The sequence below is a fragment of the Pyrgilauda ruficollis genome, unplaced genomic scaffold (genome assembly GCF_017590135.1).
Source record: "Pyrgilauda ruficollis isolate IOZ18807 unplaced genomic scaffold, ASM1759013v1 scaffold246, whole genome shotgun sequence".
NCBI classification, from domain to species: domain Eukaryota; kingdom Metazoa; phylum Chordata; class Aves; order Passeriformes; family Passeridae; genus Pyrgilauda; species Pyrgilauda ruficollis.
The window spans coordinates 12,121-36,117 of NW_024523778.1; the positions used below are offsets into that span (position 1 = coordinate 12,121).

At 53.9% G+C, this 23,997-nt stretch overlaps 2 protein-coding genes across 9 annotated transcripts; both read left to right on the top strand.

Annotated features, from left to right (window-relative positions):
* The first annotated feature begins 1,906 nt into the window (after nucleotides 1-1,906).
* On the top strand, nucleotides 1,907-12,044 carry ZRANB2 (zinc finger RANBP2-type containing 2). 8 transcript variants are annotated; one of them, XR_005955396.1, is made up of 11 exons: nucleotides 1,907-2,047; nucleotides 2,333-2,385; nucleotides 2,573-2,681; nucleotides 3,866-3,948; nucleotides 4,814-4,890; nucleotides 5,207-5,344; nucleotides 6,120-6,292; nucleotides 8,309-8,395; nucleotides 9,753-9,917; nucleotides 10,439-10,613; nucleotides 10,957-12,044. XR_005955396.1 is itself a non-coding variant. In XM_041470454.1 (10 exons), the coding sequence occupies exons 1-10, from the start codon at nucleotides 1,992-1,994 to the stop codon at nucleotides 10,500-10,502; spliced, it is 1,005 nt and encodes a 334-aa protein (XP_041326388.1). In that variant the 5' UTR covers nucleotides 1,907-1,991; the 3' UTR covers nucleotides 10,503-12,044. The 8 variants fall into 8 exon arrangements, 5 of the variants coding, with proteins under 5 accessions (XP_041326388.1, XP_041326392.1, XP_041326389.1 ...); XR_005955397.1 differs by lacking the exons at nucleotides 10,439-10,613; nucleotides 10,957-12,044 and adding an exon at nucleotides 8,512-8,836 and having other exon boundaries at nucleotides 9,753-9,882; XM_041470454.1 differs by having other exon boundaries at nucleotides 10,439-12,044.
* Nucleotides 12,045-13,203: 1,159 nt separating this feature from the next.
* PTGER3 (prostaglandin E receptor 3) lies at nucleotides 13,204-18,104 on the top strand. The gene is made up of 2 exons (XM_041470463.1): nucleotides 13,204-14,030; nucleotides 17,711-18,104. The coding sequence occupies exons 1-2, from the start codon at nucleotides 13,218-13,220 to the stop codon at nucleotides 17,987-17,989; spliced, it is 1,092 nt and encodes a 363-aa protein (XP_041326397.1). The 5' UTR covers nucleotides 13,204-13,217; the 3' UTR covers nucleotides 17,990-18,104.
* The last annotated feature ends 5,893 nt before the right edge of the window (nucleotides 18,105-23,997 follow it).

The window sequence follows — 23,997 nt, forward strand, 5'->3', positions numbered from 1 at the left end:
GGCAAAGTTTTGTTACATTTCTTTCATGGGAAAGAGCTTTAAGTAAGAAGAGATTATTAAAATGGATCAATGGCTTGCACTGGCGTGGTAAAAAAGATCGTTTGTCTAGTTGGCTTAAACTGAGATGGTTTTTAGCCAACTGTAAAGCAGCTGCTTTTCTGCAGACCCTTTTTTCTTAATTACTTAGGATTTTCAGCTGCATTGCATGAGCAAAATTAATACATTTGCAGAATAAAATTAATACATTTGCAGAATAAAATTAATAGTTTTGCAGAATAAAATTAATCCTTTTGCAGAATAAAATGAATACATTTGCAGAATAAAATTAATAGTTTTGCTGCTCCTGCTGCATCCAACAGCTCCGTGTCCTGCACCAGGAGCAGCCCGAGGTGAACCCCTGCTCGGTCCCGGGGCCAGCCCCGCACGGTGACACCGGTGGTGTTTCTGATTTAAAAGAATAAAGTGGCTGACATTTAAAACATCCCTGAAAAAGCGGGTGTTTTTCCACGGGAAACGCGCGTTCCTCAAGTGCCACCTGCTGCACTGACTGCGGCAGGACGCGGCAGCGGGGAATGCTCTCGCTCCAAATTCCTGCCCACCCTTCCCGGGCAGCAGGGACACACAGCTTTGTCCTTCCAGATGACCGGGGACATTCCCGCTGGGAATGTGCACGGCCCCCTGCGCAGAGCCCTTCCCCAGAGCTGCTTTAGGCTTTTATAGATAAACAGCAACAGCACGGTCATCTCCCCATCAGCCGGAGAGGGAGTGACAAAAACCAGCTCCAGAGGCAGATCCCAGATGGTTTTTCCACAGGATGTGGCTAGAAGAAGGAGAGGGAGGATGAAAACTGCCGGGAAGGTAACACTGGCTGTAAACAAACACGCAGCATGGACGTGGCTCGGGAAGGCTGGGCCACTGAGCACCCAGTCCGGAAAAAAAGCAGGAAAGGGGAATATCGGAGTGGTTTGAAAGGAGATCCCAGAACACTGAGGATGGGCACAGCCCTGGGGACACCCAGGGAACAGAGGACAGCGTCCCTGTGCTGGCACAAACCCAGCCGCGAACCGCGGCGTGGGTCACTAATCCAAATAAAAATATTTATTTAAATAACGGATTGACTCACACACCCCCACACCGATCGGCATCCCAAAGTGTCCTTCAGATTTTGGGAAAGGTTCATGCCCAGAGGGTGCTGGCCCTGCCCAGATCCCCAGGGAATGGGCACAGCCAGCGCTCCAGGGATAACCAGGGTGGGATCTGGGGGGTCTGTGCAGGGCAGGGGCTGGGCTGGGTGATCTTTGGGGTTCCTGCAGCTCAGGACGTTGCCTGGCTGGGATCCTGAGGTCTCTGAGCGCTGTCTGTCCCATCAGATTGTCACTGGGACCGTGCCAGGGGCAGCGGCCCAGCCCGGCGGGTTTGTGGCAGGAGGGCGTGCGGGGCACCGCGGGCTGCTCCGGCAGGGAATTCCCCAGAGCTTCCCGTGAGGGACGGGCAGCTGGGAGAGCAGGGCAGAGACAGAAACACGGGCTGGGCTGGCTGACACAGAGCTTAAACCCATAAACCCAGTGCCGCCCTGCCCGGGCAGGGACACTGCCGCTGGCCCAGCCTGGCCTGGGGCACTGCCAGGGATCCAGGGGCTGCTCTGGGCACCTGTGCCAGGGCCTGTTCGCCTTCACACGGCCCCGTCCTGCCCCGTTCCCTTTTCCTTGTCCCACTCTCCTTTCCCGTTCCCTTTCCCTTTTCCATTCCCATTTCCCTTTTTCCTTTTCCCGCCCTCCGATCCCCCTCACGCCCTCCCTCCCCTCCGCCAGGGGGCGCTCTCACTCCCCGCTCCCTCCCCCGGCGGCCGCGGCTGAGGCGTCCGCGGCGCTGCCTGAGCGGAAGGCGCGCGGGCGGGGCAGGGCGCAGGCGCGCGGCGGGCAGCCCGCGCGGCGCAGGCCCCGGGTCCTGCGTGTGGCGGCGGCGCTCGGCCCGGCCCGGCTCGGCCCGAGATGGCGACCAAGAACTTCCGCGTGAGCGACGGCGACTGGATCTGCCCCGACAAGAAGTGAGGGCACGGCCGGCAGCGGGGCAGCGAGCGGCAGCGGGAGCGGGGCAGCGAGCGGGGCGCACCGGCAGCGTGGACGGGGAGCGAGGCGGGGACCGGGAGCGGGACAGGCGCAGGGACTCGGGAGCCGCGGCCGCCGGCTCGGGGGGTCACACGGGCCCGGGCCGGCCTCACGGGGCTGGCTCTTGCCGTGGGACGGAGTCGGGTTAAATTGGGGCAGTCCCCGGCGCTGGGCGGGTTCCGGCTCCGCTTAATCGCGGCCCTCGTGCTCTGCTCCGTGCCCAGGTGCGGGAACGTGAACTTCGCCAGGAGGACGAGCTGTAACAGATGCGGCAGAGGTGAGTGAGTTCCCGGCAGCGCACACGCCTTGGCCCCTCGTCTCCTTCTGCCCGTAAAACTGCACTCAAAATTCCTGTGTTACCCGAAGCTGTTTGAGAAGTGCTCCTGTTTTTGTGTAAAAGACCCTGAAGTGTTTCCGTACGTTCCGAGGCTGCCGCTTCAGGCGCTTTGTGTCTGTCCCCGCAGAGAAGACGACGGAGGCCAAGATGATGAAGGCGGGGGGCACGGAGATCGGGAAGACGCTGGCCGAGAAGAGCCGGGGGCTGTTCAGCGCCAACGACTGGCAGTGCAAAACGTAGGCTGCGACACACGGCTCCTGCCTCCCGCTGGGAATTCCCGGTGCTGCTGGGACAGCGCGGCCCCGGGGCGTGCTCTGGGCTCAGCGCTCCTTTGCTGTGTGTTAATTAACACAGCGGCAGGAACGGCAGCGCTGCCCAGGAAAAAGGCCAGGTTTGCTAAGCTGGGACACTGCCCAGGTTTGGAGGGAGTGTGGAGATGGCACTGCCACCCCCATGGCGCTGGGAGGTGCTGCCTTCCCTGGCAGGGTGGGCAGGCCCTGGCACAGGAATTCCCAGAGCAGCCCCTGGATCCCTGGCAGTGCCCAAGGCCAGGCTGGACACTGGGGCTGGAGCACCTGGGACAGTGGCAGTGTCCCTGCCAGGGCAGGGTGGCACTGTGATGTCCCTTCACACCCAAAGCAGCTGTGGCTCTGGGATTCTTGGATGTGGCAATTCCAGCGAGCAGCTGGCCTGGCACCAGCAGCTCTTCCCTCCCAGGCAGGGAAAGGAGCTGGGAAGGGGCTGGAGCCCCAGGAGAGGCTGAGGGAGCTGGGAAAGGGCCCTTCTGTGCAGCTGTGCTCCTGTCCCTGCTCCTGCCCAGTGACTTGGCATCTTCCCCAGATCTGCCCAGTGCTGTCACCTTCCCGAGTGCTGTGTCCCCACCCTGGTATTCCCAGTCTGAAGGGTCACCTTTTATCCCCAGACTGAAGGATAACATTCCCAGTCCAAGGATAACCTTTTATCCCCAGACTGAAGGATAACATTCCCAGTCCAAGGATAACCTTTTATTCCCAGACAGATTGAAGGATGACCCTTTATCCCCAGTCTGAGGGATGTTTTATTCTCATCTGAAGAATAAGGTTTTATTCCCACCTGAAGGATGTTGAATCCCCAGTCTGAAGGGTGTTTATTCCCATCTGAAGGATGTTTGATCCCCAATCTGAAGGATAAGGTTTTATTCCCATCTGAAGGATGTTGAATCCCCAGTCTGAAGGGTAAAGTTTTATTCCCATCTGAAGGATAAGGTTTTATTCCCATCTGAAGGATGTTGAATCCCCAGTCTGAAGGGTGAAGTTAAGGTTTCATTCCCACCTGAAGGATGTTTGATCCCCACTCTGAAGGATAAGGTTTCATTCCCACCTGAAGGGTGTTTGATCCCCACTCTGAAGGATAAGGTTTCCCTGTCTCTGTCTCCCTGCAGCTGTGGCAATGTGAACTGGGCGCGGCGCTCGGAGTGTAACATGTGCAACACCCCCAAGTACGCCAAGCTGGAGGAGAGGACAGGTGAGCTGGGGGTGCCTCGGGTGCTGGCACTGCTGGCACAAAGGGCTCTGGGAATCAGAGTGGACGTCCCTTCTTTTCCCTGAGCTGGCACGGTTCATACAAGGTACAGGTTGTTCTTGGCCTCAGCGAGTTTGGGTGCTGAGGGAAGTGGTGGCTCCGAGTGGGAAATTGGGGAACATCCAGCCTAAGCTGCCCCTGTGTTGGATCTTGATGTCAGGACTTGGGATGCAATGTTTAATTAATCTGCAGAAGCCTTCTGTGGGCTGGCCATGTGTAGATAAGGCTGTTATCTGCTCAGGAGGGCTGGGGCTCAGTTTCAGCTCTCCTGAGGGAGCTGGGGCAGGATCTCCTTACAGCTCCTGCACTCCCCTCTGCACCTGGGATCAGGCAGGGAATTCACTGCCAGACTGGAGCAGGGCTGGGAATTTAGAGCACAGGGTGGAACACAAGGGCACTGAAATAAAGGAACCTAGAGAAGAGCACAGAGCTTATTATTCTAAAGGAAAAACAATATTTCAGTATTATTATGAAAATAGTAAAGGATATTAAGTAATATAATCATATTTCATATAATTGTTATAATTGCAAATAATATATCCACGTATTTATTATTTAAATAACTTATTGAAGTACTTAGTACTTAATTAAGTTGATAAATACTTTTAGTGTTCCTAATCCATTATTTTAATTAGATTTGTGAGAAACTGCATTTAATAAACGTGTGTGGGAACAATTCATGTTCCTCCTGAGATCCTGTTACGTCCTTATGGCAGATTTATAGTTCCCTGAGGGTTTCCAGAGCCCTGTGCAGGTTTGTGTGCTCCCAGCAGCTGAAGGCATTGTGTTGCTTTGCCCCTTTTTCTAGGCTATGGAGGAGGATTCAATGAACGGGAGAACGTGGAATACATCGAGCGGGAGGAGTCTGACGGGGAGTATGATGAGGTAAGGGAGGGGCAGGGGTTGCTCTGGGCAGGATATCCCTGTTATCCTGTTGTGTTATTTAAGGATATCCCATAAAACTGAAATACAGAATGCTCAGATCTCCATTCACCTCTGGAGGCTCACTGTCCCCAAGATGAGCGTCTCTTTGAAAGTTCCTTGTTGCTGATTGATGTTCCATAGTGCTCCCCTTTCCCTTGGGGCAAGATCCTATTTAAAATTTATGGTTATTTATTTTCTTATAGAAGTGTTATCAAAAATACAGTTGGTGGTTGGTTTTGATTAAATCCTGTTCTAATCCTGGCACAAAATTCCTCAGTTTGGGCGCAAAAAGAAAAAGTACCGGGGGAAGCCGGTGGGTCCTGCCTCCATCCTGAAGGAAGTGGAAGATAAGGAATCTGAGGGGGAGGATGAGGAGGATGAGGATGAAGATCTCTCCAAGTATAAATTGGATGAGGTAGGATGGTTTGCTGTCTTGAAGCTGTTTTTAATCATGATTTCAGTGCTGCCCAGGAGCAGGGGAGCGGCTGGTCAGTGTTTTCAGCTGCCTTTAGAGCAGAGCTCTGGCAATAACAGTGCCCAAAGCTGCTGGAAGAGATGTGCACAAGCTCTGCTTTGTTCTAAATACCTGCACTCAAAAATGGGCAGTTCCTTAAATCATCAGGGACAAGCCTATCTGAGATCAGAACCCAGAACTCCAAGATCTTTATTTGGAACCTGGATGTGTGGTTACCATGTATAGCGAGTGCTCTTGAGTTTTCTTCCTAGGCTTTTAAAACCACATCAGATTTATTTAAAATGAAATAAAATATTCTGAGAGTTTTTTCATCTTTTCTGAGCTACATGAGTATCACTTAAGGGGTTTTTCAAATCTTTGGGCAGCAGCTGTGCAGAGACCTGTGCAGATGGTCGTGTTTTACACAGCAGTCACCAAATTTTGCATATGAGATCTCTGCAGAGTTGGGCTTTGCTTAGAGATTCTGAGGGTGAAAATTCATTTAAAGTAAGTGGTAAAAATGTGTAATTAAATAATGGGGGGGTGTTGCAGGGTTTTTATTACTTTGGTTCAAAACCAATTTTCAGTCACTCTTACTGCTTAAAATTGTGGGGGCTCATTAAATTCCGTTCAGTTTTCAAAGGCCAGGAAAGAGCACGAGGTAAAGGCTGGAGTAAGTAAAACTGAAGGGGAGCTCAAAGCATGGCCTGAGTTTGCTGTGTTGTGCCTGTGCCAGGATGAGGATGAAGATGATGCTGACCTGTCCAAGTACAACCTGGATGCCAGTGAGGAGGAGGACACCAACAAGAAGAAGAAGCCGCCGAGGCGCAGCCGCTCCAAGTCGCGCTCCTCCCACTCGCGCTCGTCCTCGCGCTCATCCTCTCACTCGAGCTCAAGGTCTAGGTCCAGGTAAACGGGTACAGGTCCAGGGTAACGCCAGGCAAAATGTCAGTATCTGACTTCCTTATTTACTTTGTTTGATTGCCTTACAGTTGTGTGATGATGTGAATAACTCTCCTTTTACAGAGGTGGTGATGCTCTGCCTGAGCTGCAGCAGGGAGGCTCTGTGGGCTTGTGGCTTGTTTTAGTGATTTAAGTTGATGTTTGGTGAAATCCTTCAAAGAAACGGAATAATGTAATCTATTTTCAGGTTTTCAGGCTCGTTGGCCATGTGTGGTTCTGTTGTTGGACAGAGGGGGGCACTGCTGGAGTGGGAGGAGGTGGCAGAAGAGGCAGTGACAATGCAGCCCAGGCAGATTCAGGGAATGGACACAGTGGGAATATCCTGGAAATAAAGACAAGAAACTTGAACTTGAGTTAATGGCAAGTGACAAAGTTTTAAATGCAGTGGCAGTGTTGTCAGAACATTCCCATCAATATTGTCAGAACCTTCCCACCCCTGGAACTGTCCAAGGCCAGGCTGGACAGGACTTGGGGCACGCTGGTCTGGTGAAAGGTGTCCCTGCCCATGGGACAGTGAAATGAGATGAGCTTTAAGGTCCCTCCCAACCCAAACCACTCTGGAACTCTCTAATAACACTGAGGGTTTACAGGGGACCTCACAAAGGTCTGCTGGGCAGGCTGAAGCTCTCTCATTGGTATTTAAATTCAGTAATAAATGAACAATTCAGTCAGTACTTGGAAATGGGGTGATGTCAGTATTGGAGCTTTTGAGCTGCCTTACATCTCGTGCAAGGAGGATCTTGATAATTCAGAACAAGCTCCCAGGGTCACTTATTAAATTCACATCTGTAAAGTTCAAGTTTCTTCTAATCTTCCCAGCTTCATCATTGCCCCTCTGTGCTCTCAGTGCCAAAGTTCTGCAGCCCCCTGTAACCAGGAGCCAGCCCCAGCCTCTGGCTTGGCTTCTCCCCATCCCTGCTGGCTCTTGCTGCCTCTTCTGTTCCTCAGCCTCCCCTGCTTCCCACTGCTCGGAGCAGTGTGAGTGCAGTGGAGCTGGGAGGCTCCAAGGACACTCAAAACCTCACCTGCCCATAACCTTGGTCATTAATTCACAAATATTAACAGTGAAGTAGAAAGTAACTTGTCCTAACTGAGATTTCAGCTTCCTCTTGGACTTTTTTGCTTTTAGCTGCAGATAATTGGAAATACCAGTTACGATTTGTGGATGCTTTTTTTGTGGTTTTTAAAAAGGTTTAAATGAAATTTCCTAGCTGGCAAATGTTCACACTACTGTGTCCTGCCCAGTAAAATGAGAAAGCTGTGGTAACAGTATAAACTCAGAGGGTGATAGCAAGCAGAATATATTTTACCTGAAAATATTATTAGAATTTGTTTTCAATGCTTTTGTTTCCAGTGGTTGCTGGAGCCTCCTGCCGTTGTTAAATTTCTCTTGTGGTTTGTGCTTTAGAGAAAATCCATCAGTGAAAAACTGGGAAATAATTGTGACCAGTTACAAGTTGTGTTGGATATGGCAGTATTTTAGCCCCAAATTAACCACCTAATTTATAATGCAGGGGAAAATCTTCATGAAAATTTGAAGCTGATTACAAAGTGCTTGTGAGAACTGGCTGGGGGGAAACTGAGCTGACCAGTCCTAATGCTCTCATGTGCTCTGCCTTTGAAGGAAACTGATGGGTTTCCAGTTAAGGCACAAATTAAAGCATTGATTTCGTTAAATAATGAATAGATAGGAGGTTGGCTTTTTTGCCAGGTAATTGCAATCCTGTTTAATTGTTGTGCTTTGTTTTAGGAACCATAATCGAAAGCTGACTTTGTAATGTTTCTAATGCAAGACCTTGCTGTGTAGAAGTGTCTGGTTTAAAGTGTGGCCATGCTGGGGGCAGGAGGGGATTGGCATTTTAGGACTCGCTGTGTTGCTGCCTCGTGTCTGCTGCTCTCAGGAGCAGTAGCTCTGCTAAATGCAAGTCAGACACTGGAAAAAGATCTCCCGTGTTGTTGCAGGTCCCATTCCAGGAGTTCTTCCAGTTCCAGATCGAGATCCCGCTCCAGCTCCAGGGAACAGTCGCGGTCCCGTGGGTCCAAATCCAGGTGAATGAGGTACCAGCCTGTCCCTGCACAGACACAGGGCACAGGCTCCAGCTGCTCTGGCCCCACCGTAAGGCTGTGCTGCTCAGACAAACATTAACTGCTTTTTATCTTGGAAGTCAGACTTGCTGGGTCTCTGCACCGGGTGTTGCCACCACAGCTGTGTTCACTGAGGAGCAGAGGTTTTGGTGCGAGAGGTTAAGTCTGGCCTAAGCCGGACGAGCGGACGCCACCGAGCTGCAGTGGAGGAAGAAGGATTTGAGTGCATGGTTCCCTGCTGCAGGCATTTGGGTGCTTTTCCTGTTTCCACTGGGGCTGCTTGAGCTGGAGGAGCATTAGAAATGCCACTGTCCTTCTGGTTTTGTGTTGAGTGAGAATTCTGCATCCTCCACGAGACACGGCAGCCATTCCTGTGTAAACCTGGGGGATCACAGGAAAATGTTGGTAGGAAATGGTGGGAGGGCAGTCAGAGTGATTTGTGTAGAGCATCACTGAGCTGGGCAGGGCACAGGAACAAAAGCACATTTGAGGTGTCCTTGCACAGGCATTCCGTTGGCAGAACATTCCCTCTGTGATGGAATGAAGGGCTGTCCCTTCTCCATGCATGCAGAGAATCACAAAACTCTAAGTGAGGAAGCTTGGGTTGGGAAGAAGGATCACAAATGCTGCCATCCCCCCTTGGGGGCAGGAACGTGCTGTGGATTATCCCCTGAGGGTCAGCACAGGATGGAATCCATGCTTTTGGGAAGAGGAAAGGTGTCCCTGTGCCCCACCAGAGGGGCACTGTGTTCCAAGAGATGTTTTTAAATATTCTGACTATTCCAAGAGGCTTTTTGCCGTATTTTGGTTGAGGAAGGCTTTAGTCTCTTCACAAACGTAGTTTGAGATCTGTAAATACAACAGCTGGATTTGTTGCTGTTTGGTCAGATGATCATGCAGTGTGAAATGTCCATTAGGATAAAGTGAACCACTGTAAATCACCTTTAGATCTCTGGTTTCCAGGTTATTCTGATGTGTGAATGTAACTGCTGAGGATGGTCCTTACAGAGGCAACTTCCCAGCAGTCTCCCAGCGCCTTTTTGCCAAAATGGCTCATTTTGGTGAATGCTGGGGAGAGCTTTCCAAACCATTGGTGGTCCATTTATCAGGAAACACTACTTAGCAGAGTTTCTTAGGCCAGCTGCCCTGGCAGTAGCAGTGTTCTTGGCAGAGTAAGTATGGAAGCCCCTCGTGTTTGTTTCCCACGCCCCTGGAGAAAACAGAGTAGTGAATGTTCATGAAAACTGTCTCTGCTTGTTCTGTCTTTGTGCCTTCTCCATGATCCCAGAATTAAATGTGGTTTATTTCTCAATCAATAAAGATCCAGCTCCAGGTCCTACAGGGGGTCTTCCACCCCAAGGAAAAGATCTTGCTCCAGCTCTCGCTCCTCGTCTTCCCCCGAGAGAGGCAAGAAGCGAAGCCGCTCTAGATCCTCTTCCTCTGGTGATCGCAAAAAAAGGCGCTCGAGATCACGGTCACCCGAAAGGTTTGGGTTTATGTAGAATAAGAATGGCTGTATTGAGATGTGTGATGGTTTATTGTAGTTATCCAAGGACTGAGATTCGCTGGGAAGCAATTGAATCTGAGCAGTTATTCTCATAGTAAAAGTAGTTTCTTCACTTGCCCTACTCTTACTTTTGTTAACCCCTCTGTAATTGCTTTTTTTAAAATAATTTTCCCCCCTCCAATGAAAGTCCTCCTGGTAGGAGCATGTTCTGTATAAAGACTTGGCTCACCCTTCTTTCAGTGTGTGACAGTGTTAATGTGTTCATTATTGAATTATTTTCTTAAAGTAAATACTGCATTGAAATAGAAACTGTATTCTACTCTCAGTATTAAACTTAGACTTCTAGTGTTAAATTAGTGGCTTAAATTTACTTGTATATTCTTGTGAGGCCCCCATGAGATATACTTGGCTTCCAGCTATGGTAGGATGCTGCTCAAAGTGGGTGCCAGGATGAATCTGAGCTCATTTCTGTGCATGCTTTCTCCATTTGTATCTTGCAGACGCCGCAGATCTTCCTCCGGATCCTCCCATTCTGGTTCCCGTACAAGTTCTAAAAAGAAATAATGTGTAAAAGCTCACACTTAAAAAAACCCACCAAAATTCCAGTCAGTGCATGAGACATTTTTAAGAAGTTGGTGTCTTACTTGGTCAGAAGTGCTCAATCTGCTAGTAGAGGTGCATGTCTGTCCTGGCTTTCTGGCAAACTGCAGCTTTGTTCATCCATCACCCAAACCCGCAGTAGCATTTTAAGCCATAAACTCCCTGGCACAGGGGGAAGTTCTGTGGTGTGGGGGGCGGGGGGGGTTTGTTATTTTTCAAGATCAGTTCCTCCATTCCTGGCTCCCTCAGCTGGAGGAGCAGGTTGGGAATGTCCTGGCACAGCTCTTTGTGCGAGGAGGAAGCTGTGAGTTTTCCAGAGCAGGGTGGAGCTCCCGTGGGACCACAGCAGGGACAGGGCTGGGGCACCTGGGGCCAGCAGTGGGGCCTTGGGCTGAGCAGTTTTTGTTTTGCCACGTAGCAGTGCCAGTGCAGATGGACACCCCTCTCTAGCAGCTCAAACCCCCAGTCCATCATGATTCCAGAGGGAATTAGCCTCATTCCTGGCAAGGGAGGACGTTTGCAGCCAGCACGGTGCTGTGGCTGTGGTGGTTTCCAGAGCCCGGACTCCGGGATCCCTCCTTCCAAACGGAGCGGTTGGGATCTGCTCTTGGGCTGGAGGAGTATGGAACTGGCTCCTTGGAATCAAGGGAAGCTTCCGCAGGCCGCCTCTAAAATTTCCATTGGGGCTGACTAAAATTTTCAAGGTATCTTAATTTTATTTTTCTTTAAAAAATGAGAATGAATAAACTGCGTAGAAAGTTCTGGCATCTTCAACGTCTTCTTCATCGGTCATTCTTTTTCCCTTCAACATAATTTATGGCTTAAAATGCTTTATGGAATCCATTTGAGTATAAAACTTGGTTGGTCTCTCTTGAGCTCCGTTTGGTTAAGAAAGGTTCAGTGCCATCACAAGGTAAGTATGGTAAGGAAAACTCTTCTTTTTAAGCAAGCAAAGAGCAATATACCTTCATTTATTTCAGTAATAAAACTGCCAGATTTGCTGCTTGTTTTGATAAACTGCACAGAAACAAACGGAGCAAAATCAAAAAACTCCATTTTGCTTTATTTTTCTCTTTTTTTTTCTTTTTTTTTTTTTTGAGCCACGTCTTACGGACTGGTCTAGAAGCAAAATGTTTTTGGTGTAGAGGTATTTTGATAAATCTCTTTGCAGAAAAAAATGCAGTTTCTTCTTTAATGCTTTATTTTCTCTCTAATTTCCATGCTAAATGTGTGTAGGTTGCACAAGAGCAGGTTAGTCTGTAACTGTGCCTCTGACTTCAACGTCCAACTAAACTGTAAAACCAGATCAAGTAGACGCTCTGTTGTTAGCCTTGGGTTTTCTTGTGCTTTGTATTCCAATTGTTGCTGTACTTAACAGATGGGAGGTTTTAAATTTAGCAACTGATAGGCCACAGGCAAAGGAGGAGGAGGATGGTTCATTTGGCTTAGAGAACGTGTAAGGCAAAATGATGCTGTAGACAAGTGTAAATAAAACCTGTGAGTCAACTGTGCTCGAGTGCTTTGTTTTGGGGACACTCAGACTTCCCGGTCACCTGCACTGACCCTGATTCCTGTCACCTGCACTGACCCTGGTCTCTGTCACCTACCCTGATCCCTGTCACCTGCACAGGCCCTGATCCTCATCAGCTCACCTGGCCCACGTATCCCACACGTTTGTGTCATTGCCGTCCCTTAAGTCTTAAAAATAATTTTTAATTTCAACAGGAAAAAACTTATAAAACTTCCAGGTGTTTTCACAGAATCATGGAATATCTTGGGCTGGATGGGACTCACAGGGATCGTTGATCCAGACCCCCAACAATCCCACCCTGGGCATCCCTGGCAGCATCCAAACTTTCCTGGAGCTCTGGCAGCCTCGGGGCGGTGCCCATTCCCTGGGATCTGGGCAGTGCCAGCTCCCTCTGGAAGAAGAGAGAACCTTACCCTGATCTCCACCCAGACCCTCCCCTGGCCTTTCCCTCTGCTCCTGTCCCTGTTCCTGGAGCACAGCCCGACCCCCCGGCTGTCCCCTCCTGGCAGGAGCTGTGCAGAGCCACAAGGGCCCCCTGAGCCTCCTGTGCTCCAGGCTGAGCCCCTTCCCAGCTCCCTCAGGGATTCTCCAGCCCCTTCCCAGCTCCTCAGGGATTCTCCAGCCCCTTCCCAGCTCCCTCAGGGATTCTCCAGCCCTTCCCAGCTCCTCAGGGATTCTCCAGCCCCTTCCCAGCTCCCTCAGGGATTCTCAGCCCCTTCCCAGCTCCCTCTGGGATTCTCAGCCCCTTCCCAGCTCCTCAGGGATTCTCCAGCCCCTTCCCAGCTCCCTCAGGGATTCTCCAGCCCTTCCCAGCTCCTCAGGGATTCTCCAGCCCTTCCCAGCTCCCTCAGGGATTCTCAGCCCCTTCCCAGCTCCTCAGGGATTCTCCAGCCCCTTCCCAGCTCCTCAGGGATTCTCCAGCCCCTTCCCAGCTCCCTCAGGGATTCTCCAGCCCTTCCCAGCTCCCTCGTTGCCTGCCCAGCCCGGCTCCCGCTCCGTTCCCTCGGGCCCTGCCCTCTCTCGCTCCCGCCCCGCCTCTGCCGGCCCCGGGGCGGCTCCCGCCCGTCCCTCACATAAAGCGGCGGCGCGGCGCTGCCGGCTCCGTGCCCGCTCCGTGCCCGCTCCATGCGGGAGCTGCCGGCTCCGGGATGAGCCCCTGGCAGCAGCGGCCGCCCAACGCCAGCGCGGCCGGCGGGCCGGGCCCGCGGGGGAACGGCACGGGCCGGGCGGCCGAGCGCGGCAGCGCCGTGTCCGTGGCCATCCCGCTGACCATGATGCTGACGGGCGTCGTGGGCAATGCCCTGGCCATGCTGCTCGTGTCCCGCAGCTACCGCGCCAAGGGCAGCCGCAGGAAGCGCTCGTTCCTGCTGTGCATCGGCTCCCTGGCGCTCACCGACATGCTGGGCCAGCTGCTCACCAGCCCCATCGTCATCTCCGTGTACCTGTCGGGCCGGCCCTGGGCGGCCATGGACCCCTCGGGCCGCCTCTGCGACTTCTTCGGCTTCAGCATGACGGTGTTCGGGCTGTGCCCGCTGCTGATCGCCAGCGCCATGGCCGTGGAGCGGGCGCTGGCCATCCGCGCCCCGCACTGGTACGCCAGCCACATGAGCCCGCGGGCCACCGAGCGCGGCCTGGCCGCCATCTGGGCCGCCGGCGTGGCCTTCGCGCTGCTGCCGCTGGCCGGGCTGGGCCGCTACGCGCTGCAGTGGCCCGGCACCTGGTGCTTCATCAGCACGGCCGGCGGCAGCGCCTTCGCCGCCGCCTTCGCCGCGCTGGGGCTGCTGTCCCTCGCGGTGACCGGCGCATGCAACCTGGCCACCATCGAGGCGCTGGTGTCGCGCTGCCGCGCCAAGGCCGGCGCGGCGCAGCCCGGCTCGCGGTGGGGCCGCATCGCCACCGAGACGCTGCTGCAGCTGCTGGGCATCATGTGCGTGCTCTCGGCCTGCTGGTCGCCGCTGCTGGTAGGTGCGACAGCGGGACAGCCACCCCCCGGGCTGCCCGCCGCGTCCTCGGGGCAGCAGGCAGCGGGGCACGGGGCCGCTGCTCCTGGGGACATCCATGGACAGGACTCGGGAGGACAGCGGGGATGGGATGGGGACACGGACAGGGACAGGGCCGGGGTGCAGAGCGTGGGACGGGTGTAGGAGAGGAGCTGGAGAGGTCCCAGAGGAGAGCCAAGCGCAGGGAAACCAGCTGCAGGAACCGGAGATAAAAGCAGGAGAACAAGGTTCTCGTGCAGACGAGAAAAGGGGGATGTGAACGGAGGCTCTGGGAGCAGGACGCTGCAGCCGGATGGCATTTAGGGGTTTTTGTTTGCTCCCACCTTGCAGCAAAACTTGTGTCAGTGTTTCATGAGAAAACGCACGAGCCGTGACCCTGTGAGTGCCTTGTGGCTGGCAGCCCGCTGCGTTTGATTTACAGCAGCCTGCAGGGCTTGTCCAGCCTGGTCTTCAAGCATCTTGGCATTGCTTTCCACTATTATTCCTTCCTCGTGATGTAGGAGTGAGTGGGGGAGGCAGAATCCACATCTTTGCTGTGTGGGACCAGGGCACACCCGGGGGTCTGGAATCCCAAAAGGCTGGGTTATTCTGTCAAGGGCTAGCAGGATTTTTGGAAAATGTGTACTTGGGCTTTCTGAGCAGGATGGGCTGAAGCTGGTTGAGGAAATGCTGAGGTTATGTGAAAGGTTCTTTCTGGCTGGAGAAGGAGTTTTCTTCGTGTCCTGTCACCCCTGAGGGTTCCACCAGCCTTGCAGCGTGCGAGGAGAGCCCTGAGGTGAGGGAAGCGTTTCCTCCTCCCCCATAACCAGGTAAATCAGTGAGGAAGCAGGGATTCCGCTTGGTGGTTTGGTGCCCTGGGCATTTCTGTGGTTTCAGAGGCAGGAGTCAACCCACAGGCACGAGGGATTGCAGCAGCACTTCCCTTCCCTCAGCAGCACTCGGAGGTGTGGAACTTCTTCTGTGGAGTTCTCACAATCCAGACTCATGGCTGCGGGGTTATTTTTACAAATACACCTCCATTTTTATACATAAACCTCCATTTACATGCTCCCCAACTTGTTCTGTACACCCCTGAAGTGCAGGTCAGGAATTAGAGACCAGATTTTTGGAGAAGTGACCACAGAGAAGGCAGATGCCTTTTCAGTGAAAGCCAGCTCGTAGCAATCATTTAATTTAACCCGTAGCTGCAGCGCTCAGCAGTTGTAAGAAATGGAGCTGAAATGGAAATCTGGCACTTTACAGAGGAGGTTTTTTTGTTTCTGTGTTTTTTTTTAAAGACATCTGAGTTTTGTAACTGAGAACTAATGGATCCTGGCAGCTGCTGCTGTGAGGTAAACAACGCCCTCGCCACGCACGGTATTTTTAGAGCTGATCTGTTGAAGTAAACGACAAAATCAAATGTGATTTAGCAGCAGAGGGAAAGCTCTGACATCGTGGCTGTGCTCTGGAGGGCTCCTTGGAGTGTCCTGCACGTCTGGCTCTCTGCTGGCTTGGGAAGGAGCGAGGAGAGCAGACAGTGCAGGAATTGTTTCCTCTTTCCAAGCACACAGGAGCTTGTTGGGCTCACAGGGAGCACCTGGGAGAACACCCCACGCCAGGGTGGTGTTGCTGCTTTCCAGTTCACACTGACCTGTTTGTTTTGGAGCATGGACTGACAGGACACAGGGAATGGCTTCCCAGAGGCCGGGGTTAGATGGGATATTGGAAGGAATTCCTGGCACAGGGTGTACAGAGCAGCTGGGGCTTCCCCTGGATCCCTGGCCAGGCTGGACACTGGGGCTGGAGCAGCCTGGGACAGTGGCAGGTGTCCCTGCCATGGCAGGGGTGGCACTGGGTGGGCTTTGAGGGCCCTCCATTCCCAAACCAGTCTGGGATAGCCCCTGAGCTGGAGGGAAGCAGATGAATGACCCCGAGGTGAAATGGAGCAAGCAGTTCCTTGATTTCACAGAAACGCCGCTGCAGCGCTACCTGGAATTACAACAATCATTTCAGTGTTCCAGGCTACAAAATTACTCCTTCCCAGAGTTGTTCCCAAGTTATTTAAAGCCAAAATGCTCAGAAGTTCTGCTGCTCTTCCTGTTAAAATACTTGTGCTCCTTATCCCTCCTGGCAGACAGAAATTACAGACGTATAAAACCACAGTCATGATAACAGTAAAGTTTTGGCTGCTCTTGTTGAATAAATCCAATCATCAGCATTTTGAGCCAGATTTTTAATGGCATGAATTATGTTGACTTTATTCCACCTGATGTTGTTCCTCTGCCTTGTGCAGGCTTTTAATCCATTTAGAAGACCAATAGAGGCCATGATAAACAACCTCTAATGATATCAAACAAACAAAATTTCCAGTAGAGCAGCTGTTGGCCCAACAACTACTCCAATAAAGGGATATTACGTAATAAAACCAGAAAGGAGCAGCAGTTGTGTTCTTGGGAAATATATTTTTATTAGCCTGGTGGTTTTGGAGCTCCATCTAAAAAAGAGATGGCAGAGTCTGGACAGGGCCAGTGTGTGAAGAGCCAGGGAAGTGGTCAGGTTCTGGCAGCGTGGGTCTGGTGCTCCACTGGCTCCTGCTGTGCTCTGGGTCTGTATCCATGTTTTTACAAAGCTCTACATCCCTGTTTTCTCAAGGCTCTATCCATGGCCACTTCTGTCAATGAAATGTCGTGGGCAGAATCCTCAGCTGCTTCTGTTTAAAGAAACAAAAACAATGCTGTGCTGTCCACGCTGCCCTGCCCTCCAGACTCAGCCCAGGCTTTCCAAGGTCAACACATGGTTATTGATCTGGCACCCAGAATATCCCTTGGAGTGGAAAAATCCTCCCTGGAGCCTCTGCTCCCGGTCACTGTGGCTCCGGCTGTCCCAGCCCGTGGGGACAGCAGCAGCCCAGCCGTGACCTCTGTGGTGACACAGCTCTGAGGAGCTTCCTGTGGGAGTGCAGGTTGGCCTGGCTCTTCCCAAAGGCCGGCACTGGCAGTGATTCCCAGCGGCTCTGCTCCCTCGGGCTCTTCCAGCAGATTTGGGGCTGGCTGCCAAGTTTATCTGGGGCTGGAAGGGCTGGGAGTGCTGGCCTGTGCCCGGGGCAGAGCTGGGGTGCATCCCTGGCCCTGGCATGGGGGTCCATCCCTGGCCCTGGCACTGGGGGTGCATCCCTGGCCCTGGCATGGGGGTGCATCCCTGGCCCTGGCATGGGGGTCCATCCATGGCCCTGGCATGGGGGTGCATCCCTGGCCCTGGCATGGGGGTGATTCCCTGGCACTGGGGGTGCATCCCTGGCCCTGGCCCTGGGAGCACACACAGCTCGATGGACAGCCCCACTCCACAGGGATCCCAGGCAGCACGCTCGGACAGCTGTGCCTCCAGGTCATGCCCAGGAAAGATTTGTGAGCAGAAAACAGATCTGTTCAGGCAGACGAGGTGTTGAGGAGCCCTCCCACAGAATCCCGTACAGGCTGGGCTTGGGAGGGATCTTAAATCTCATCCAGCTCTACGGGCAGGGACGCCTTCCACCATCCCCGGCTGCCCCGGGCCCTGTCTGGGTCACCTCAGGGATGCAGGGGCAGCCCCGGCCTCTCTGCACGGCCGTGGTGGCACACGGCCAGCAGCCCCTCACCGTGTCCCGTGTCCGTGTCCCTCGGCAGGTGACCATGCTGCGGATGGTGTCGGAGCAGGCCGGGCCGTGCCGGGGCGGCTGGCAGCGCTGGGAGCCGCGCCGGGAGTGCGACCTGCCGCTGACGGCCGTGCGCCTGGCCTCGCTCAACCAGATCCTGGACCCCTGGGTGTACCTGCTGCTGCGCCGCATCCTGCTGCGCAAGTTCTGCCAGGCCGCCAGCGCCGTGTCACACTGCTCCAACGCCGAGTGCAGGGACAGGGACAGGGCCCTCACCCTGTCCGAGGAGATCCGCCGCACCGCGGCCTGAGGGACACCGCACCACGGCCTGGGGACATCCCAAAATGACCTGGGGACATCCCACAATGACCTGAGAGACACTGTACAATGGCCTGGGGACATCCCACAATGACCTGAGGGACACTGTACAATGGCCTGGGGACATCCCAAAATGACCTGAGGGGCGCTGCACTGCGGCCTGGGGACATCCCACAATGACCTGGAGACATCCCACAGTGACCTGAGGGACACTGTACAATGGCATGGGGACATCCCAAAATGGCCTGAGGGACATCCCACAATGGCCTGGGGGACATCCCAGCATGTCCTGGAGGACATTCTACAGCGACCTGAAGGACATCCCACAATGGCCTGAGGGACACTGCACAATGGCCTGAGGGCAGAACGGAATGAGGACAGTCCATGGTCCCTGCAGAATGGGATGAGAACATTCCATGGTCCCTGCAGAACAGAATGAGGACATTCCATGGTCACTGCAGAATGGGATGAGAACATCCTACAATGGCATGGGGACATCCCAAAATGGCCTGAGGGACATCCCACAATGGCCTGGGGGACATCCCAGCATGTCCTGGAGGACATTCTACAGCGACCTGAAGGACATCCCACAATGGCCTGAGGGACACTGCACAATGGCCTGAGGGGACATTCCCACAGCTCCGGGAGCTGCAGCCACCTGGAAACCCTCCTGGGAATCTGCTCCCTGCTGGCACGCCCTCAGTGTCACTGCTTGGACCCAGAGTGCCACATTCTTCCTGCTGGGTGCCAGATGTGCTGGGATGCAGCAGGACAGGACACTCCGCGGTCACTGGTGGCTGAGCTGCACAAAGGGGTGAGGACAGTCCATGGTCACTGCAGAACAGGATGAGGACAGTCCATGGTCACTGCAGAATGGGATGAGGACATTCCATGGTCACTGCAGAATGGGATGAGGACATTCCATGGTCACTGCAGAATGGGATGAGGACAGTCCATGGTCCCTGCAGAATGGGATGAGAACATTCCATGGTCACTGCAGAACGGGATGAGGACATTCCATGGTCACTGCCACCTGTGGCTGAGATGCACAGTGGGAGGTCTTGTGGGCCTAAAGTGGAGCCTGAGGGGGCTTCTCTTGTTTTAAGGTGGAAAAAATTGCTTTCCTGACAGCCAACAGATTCTAGAGATGGAATTAGTGAGGGGAGTCACTCCTGAGAATGTTTAACACTAACATCTCCTTCAGACAGTCCTTCCTCCTCTTTTCTGGAGGGGCAGGGGGAGACAGGGAGAAAAACCACAGGAATAAGGGAAAAAAAGAAATTTGATTGGATTTCAGTGTCTTAAAACTGAGCAGGGGTGGTGGCAGTGATGGAACATCCATCCCTTCCAGGAACTGAAGGCAGCACAAGTCAGCACGAGCTCCTGAGTCACAGATGTGTCCTGATAAACACTCGTCGGCGTGGCAGCTGAAGGGAGCTTGAGGAGGGTTAGCACTGGGGCCAGGGGAGAAATCCCTGATTTTTCCCTGTGGAATGCCCAGCCAGGCTGGAATTGCTGCTTGCACAGCACCCTCAGAGCTGCTGGGGGCAGAGGGAGAGGGGCTGGAGAAGGGCTGCTGCTGGTGCTCCCGTGGGAGCTGCTCTCCTGGGAAGTGCCCCTGTCCAGGGCACCGTGAGAAGATGCAGTGTGAGGGATGGGGATGGCACTCTGTCCCTGCAGAGTGGCCAGAGCAGCACCCAAAGAGCTCAGTTCCCCCTCCAAAAACACAAATGTGGCAGCTCTGCGAGGTTTTAAACTGCAGCAGACTGGAAGTGTGTGGATTTGTCAGGTCTTTGCCCAAAGAAACTTCCATGGTTTAGTTACAAACTCAGTTCCAATCCATTTGTGCCACATCTGAGGCTTTTTTTTAAAAAAAAAAAAAACATGGTTTAGTTACAAACTCAGTTCTAATCCATTTGTGCCATGTCTGAGGCTTTTTTTTTTTTAAAAAAAAAAGCTGTGTCTTAAAGCATTTTCTTCACCCTTTTGGGGCTGACAGCCTCTCATGTCTCCTGTTTTGTGGCCTTTGGGTGAAGCTAAATGCAAATACAATAAAATACATCTGATATTCCATGTGCCAGGTACTGTGGAATTCAGGAGTCTTACAGGCAAATGAAGTCCTGCATCTGTGAGGAATTTCTTGCACAGAACCTTTACTTTTACTCTATTTAATTTGTTTCTAAAAGTTAACTCCTCAGCAAAGAATCTGTGCCTTCATTTTTGTTCTGCACTGTCCGATTCTTGTCCACATAAATCTGATTTTATCCAGGTGATGTCTGAGTCCGGCCTAAAAGCCAAGGTTTAGCTTTAATTGAAGACCCAGCCTAAAACTAGTGGATTAAGTGCCTTTTTTAGCTGGAGTTGCTGGAGCCTGCTCTGTGCTGAGCTACTCCTGGGTGTAACAACTACAGCTTCATCAGTGCTTCAGGTACTGGGTGGTGCTTTAAGGGAAAACACGGGCTCTTTCTGCTCAGGAAAGTGCCTTGCTGGAGTCAGGCTGTTCTGCTGGAACGATGTGGGGCTGGAAAAAGCCTGTGCTGTGCCGAGGATCCCTTTTGTTCCCTCTGTGTACTTTTCCTTTGGGAAGGAGCTCAGCAGAGCCGCTCACTTGTGAAATATGTCGGGATGACCTCAGCCGCCTGCATCGGCCCTGCCGGCACATTCCTGGCTCTGGGATTGTCTGGGATCAGGCTGGGCTGGAGAGGAGTTCTGGGGGGAAGAGGGAATCCACCCTGTGATCCCCTCCTTTATAGGAGGAGCAGGCTGCTGTGTCTGTGAGCACCATGGATCCCGCATGGAAAACCGGGAATGTGACACTGGGGAGGGTCCGCCAGGAGATTCAGGGCAGCTGGTTCTTCGTACCATAAATGTATTTATGTGAACTCCAGTTCACATAAAACAGTGCCTTTTGTCATGAATATTCACAGGGTTTGGGACGGGCACTTGGTGCTGGGGTCAAAGGAAGAAGCTACTTCATCAAAATGGGAAGGGATGGGAGCCTTGTCCAGGTGGGAAGGGATGGGAGCCTTGTCCAAGTGGGAAGGGATGGGAGCCTTGTCCATATGGGAAGGGATGGGAGCCATGTCCATATGGGAAAGGATGGGAGCTTTACCCAAATGGGAAGGGATGGGAGCCTTGTCCATATGGGAAGGGATGGGAGCCTTGTTCATATGGGAAGGGATGGGAGCCTTGTTCATATGGGAAGGGATGGGAGCCTTGTCCAGGTGGGAAGGGATGGGAGCCTTGTCCATAGGGATGGGAGCCGTGTCCAGGTGGGAAGGGATGGGAGCTTGAGCCATTACCCAGAGGCATGGGATGGGAGCCGTGTCCATATGGGAAGGGATGGGAGCCGTGTCCAGGTGGGAAGGGATGGGAGCTTCCCGTTTGTTTCCCGGAGAGCAGGAGTGGAAGCTCTGCCCCCAGCCACGGCTCTGTGAGGGGCTGCCCTTGCTGAACCCGATCCAAGGAGCTGAAGTGCACCTGGGAGCTTCCACTCCCATGCTCCTGGCGCGGGAAGCTGTGTTTGTGGCGTTTCTTTCACGATGCCTTTCCAGCCTGCTCTCTCCGTGTGTTCCTCTCCCCGAGGAGCTCTGGGAGCCGCAGGGCACAGAAGATCCACCTGGAGATGATGCTTGGCCTGCGAGCCACTCGTGTGTGTCCCAGAGCCCAGCGAGTTGGAGCAGGGAGAATAACAACCACAGTGACCCCGGGTGGGGTGGGGCCAGAGCAGATCTTATCTGCCCGGTGATCCAGGAACCTCCTGTGGGAGCTGCTCTGCTGGGAATTACAGCCAGAGATCCCCTGGGGAGCGCAGCACCTGCACCCCGACCCCCAAAATCCACTGGGGAGCACAGCACCTGCACCCCAACCCCAAACCAGCCAGGGATCCATTGGGGAGCACAGCACCTGCACCCCAACCCCCAAAATCCACTGGGGAGCACAGCACCTGCACCCCAACCCCAAACCAGCCAGGGATCCCTGGGGAGCACAGCACACAAGACTGGGAGCTGCACCCCAAACCCAGCTCAGGCTCTGCAGTATCCCAGCAGAGGTGAATCATCTGCAGCCCCCCTGCCAAGGCTGTTCCCGTGTTTTTATCTCATTATTCCTATTATTTTACTGGGTTTTGTTGCATTTTGGAATTTCACAGGAACTGTTTGAGCTCCTCAGGCAGGTTGGCACAGGGGAGCAGCATTGGGATGGGCACCCCAACCCAGCAGAATGGGAAATCCCTGATTGCCACGGGGTCTGAACTAACACAGGAATTCCAGGCAGGCAAATGCCAGGATCCCTGAGGCTGGAAAAGCCCTCCCAGTCACTGAGTCCAACCAGTGACCAATCCCCAGCTTGTCACCAGCCCAGAGCACTGAGTGCCACATCCCGGCCTTCCTTGGACACCTGCAGGGATGGGGAGTCCATGAAATCCCTTATTAAATTTCCCAGGTGATGGCAGGAACACCTCAGAGCCAGCTCCAGCCCCCACTGAACAGCTGGGTTTGAGTTTCCCTTTATCAGTTTGATCTCGGTTTAAAAAAAAAAAAAAAAAAAAAAAAAACAGCAAAAGGCAACACAGAACCCGGGTTTGAAAACGAGCAGAACACAGGAGAGCTGTGAAAGCAGAGACAGAGCTGGGACCACAAAAGGCAAATCTCTCTGATCTTCAGCAGCAGCAGGAAGAGCCTGATAGGTTTGGTTGCCCAGAGACAGCAGAAAGCTCCCCAAAATTGTGCTGTCAGGACAAACAGCTCCTTCAAGGCTCTGCCCAGGGTTACAGGAGCCTGGGATCCCACAGAATCCCAGACTGGGCTGGGCTGGGAGGGAGCTCAGAGCCCCCCCAGTGCCACCCTGCCCTGGCAGGGACACTGCCACTGTCCCAGGTGCTCCAGCCCCAGTGCCCAGCCTGGCCTTGGGCACTGCCAGGGATCCAGGGGCTGCTCTGGGCACCTGTGCCAGGGCTGCCCACCCTGCCAGGAACAATTCCTGCCCAGTGCCCCATCCATCCCTGAGTTACCAAAGTGTGTTTCCAGGATCACACCCTGCTCCAGGCCCTCCATGGGGTTCCCACCCCGCTGCAGTCCCTTCCCTGGCGCATGTCCCAGACCTGCTGTTGAGGGCTGCAGGGCTGGCCACGTGTGTCCAGGCTGGGCCCTGCAGCTGCCCAGGCTTTTCTGGGGCTGGACTCTCGCAGCAGCTCCGGCAGGTCAGGCTCTGCAGGTTCCTGCTGGGCACCATAAACTGCAGCTTTCCCCTGCTCAGCGTGGCGTACAAATTAACTCTGCTGCTGCAGGGCTCGGCTGGCCCGGGCAGAAGGAAGCGTGGGCAGCGCCTGGGCTGTGCTGGCAGGTCTGTGCTGCTCCTGCTGCTGCAGCTCCATCCCAGCCCTGCATCACAAGGACTTTCCCTGCTCCCCTGGGCACTTCTGCCCTTCCCAGCCCTGCTGCCATCCCCAGGGAGCCTTGGATATCCCCCGGGATGTCCCCCTGTGTGTCCTCCTGGATGTCACCCTGTGTGTCCCCCTGGATGTCCCCCTGTGTGTCCCCCTGTGTGTCCCCCTGTGTGTCCCCCTGGATGTCACCCTGTGTGTCCCCCTGAGTGTCACCCTGGCTGTCCCCCTGCTCCCTGCTGTGCACGCTGGCTGTCCTCAGCCCCCACGCTCCCTTTGCTCGGGGTCTGTAATTCCTGGGAAGCACAGGAGGAGTTTTCCATCCGGCTGCTGCTGGGGCTTTGGGAAGGGAGCTCGGGCTCATCCCCGCACGGTGACGGAAGGAGCCGGGCTGGGGAGGCTGCAGGGGCTCTGTCCCCGCTCCAGCACGCTGCCTGCTGCGCTCCTGCCCTTCCCCAGCCCTGCCTGGTGGAGCAGGGAGCAGCAGGAGTGCCCCGTGCCCCCTCCCAGCGCTCCCCGAGCCAGCCCTGCCCGGCTCCCTCCAGCTCTGCCTTCCCTGGAGCAGTTCGGGTTTCTCAGGGATGAAGCCAAAAGGAGAATTAATCCTGAGCTCGGCC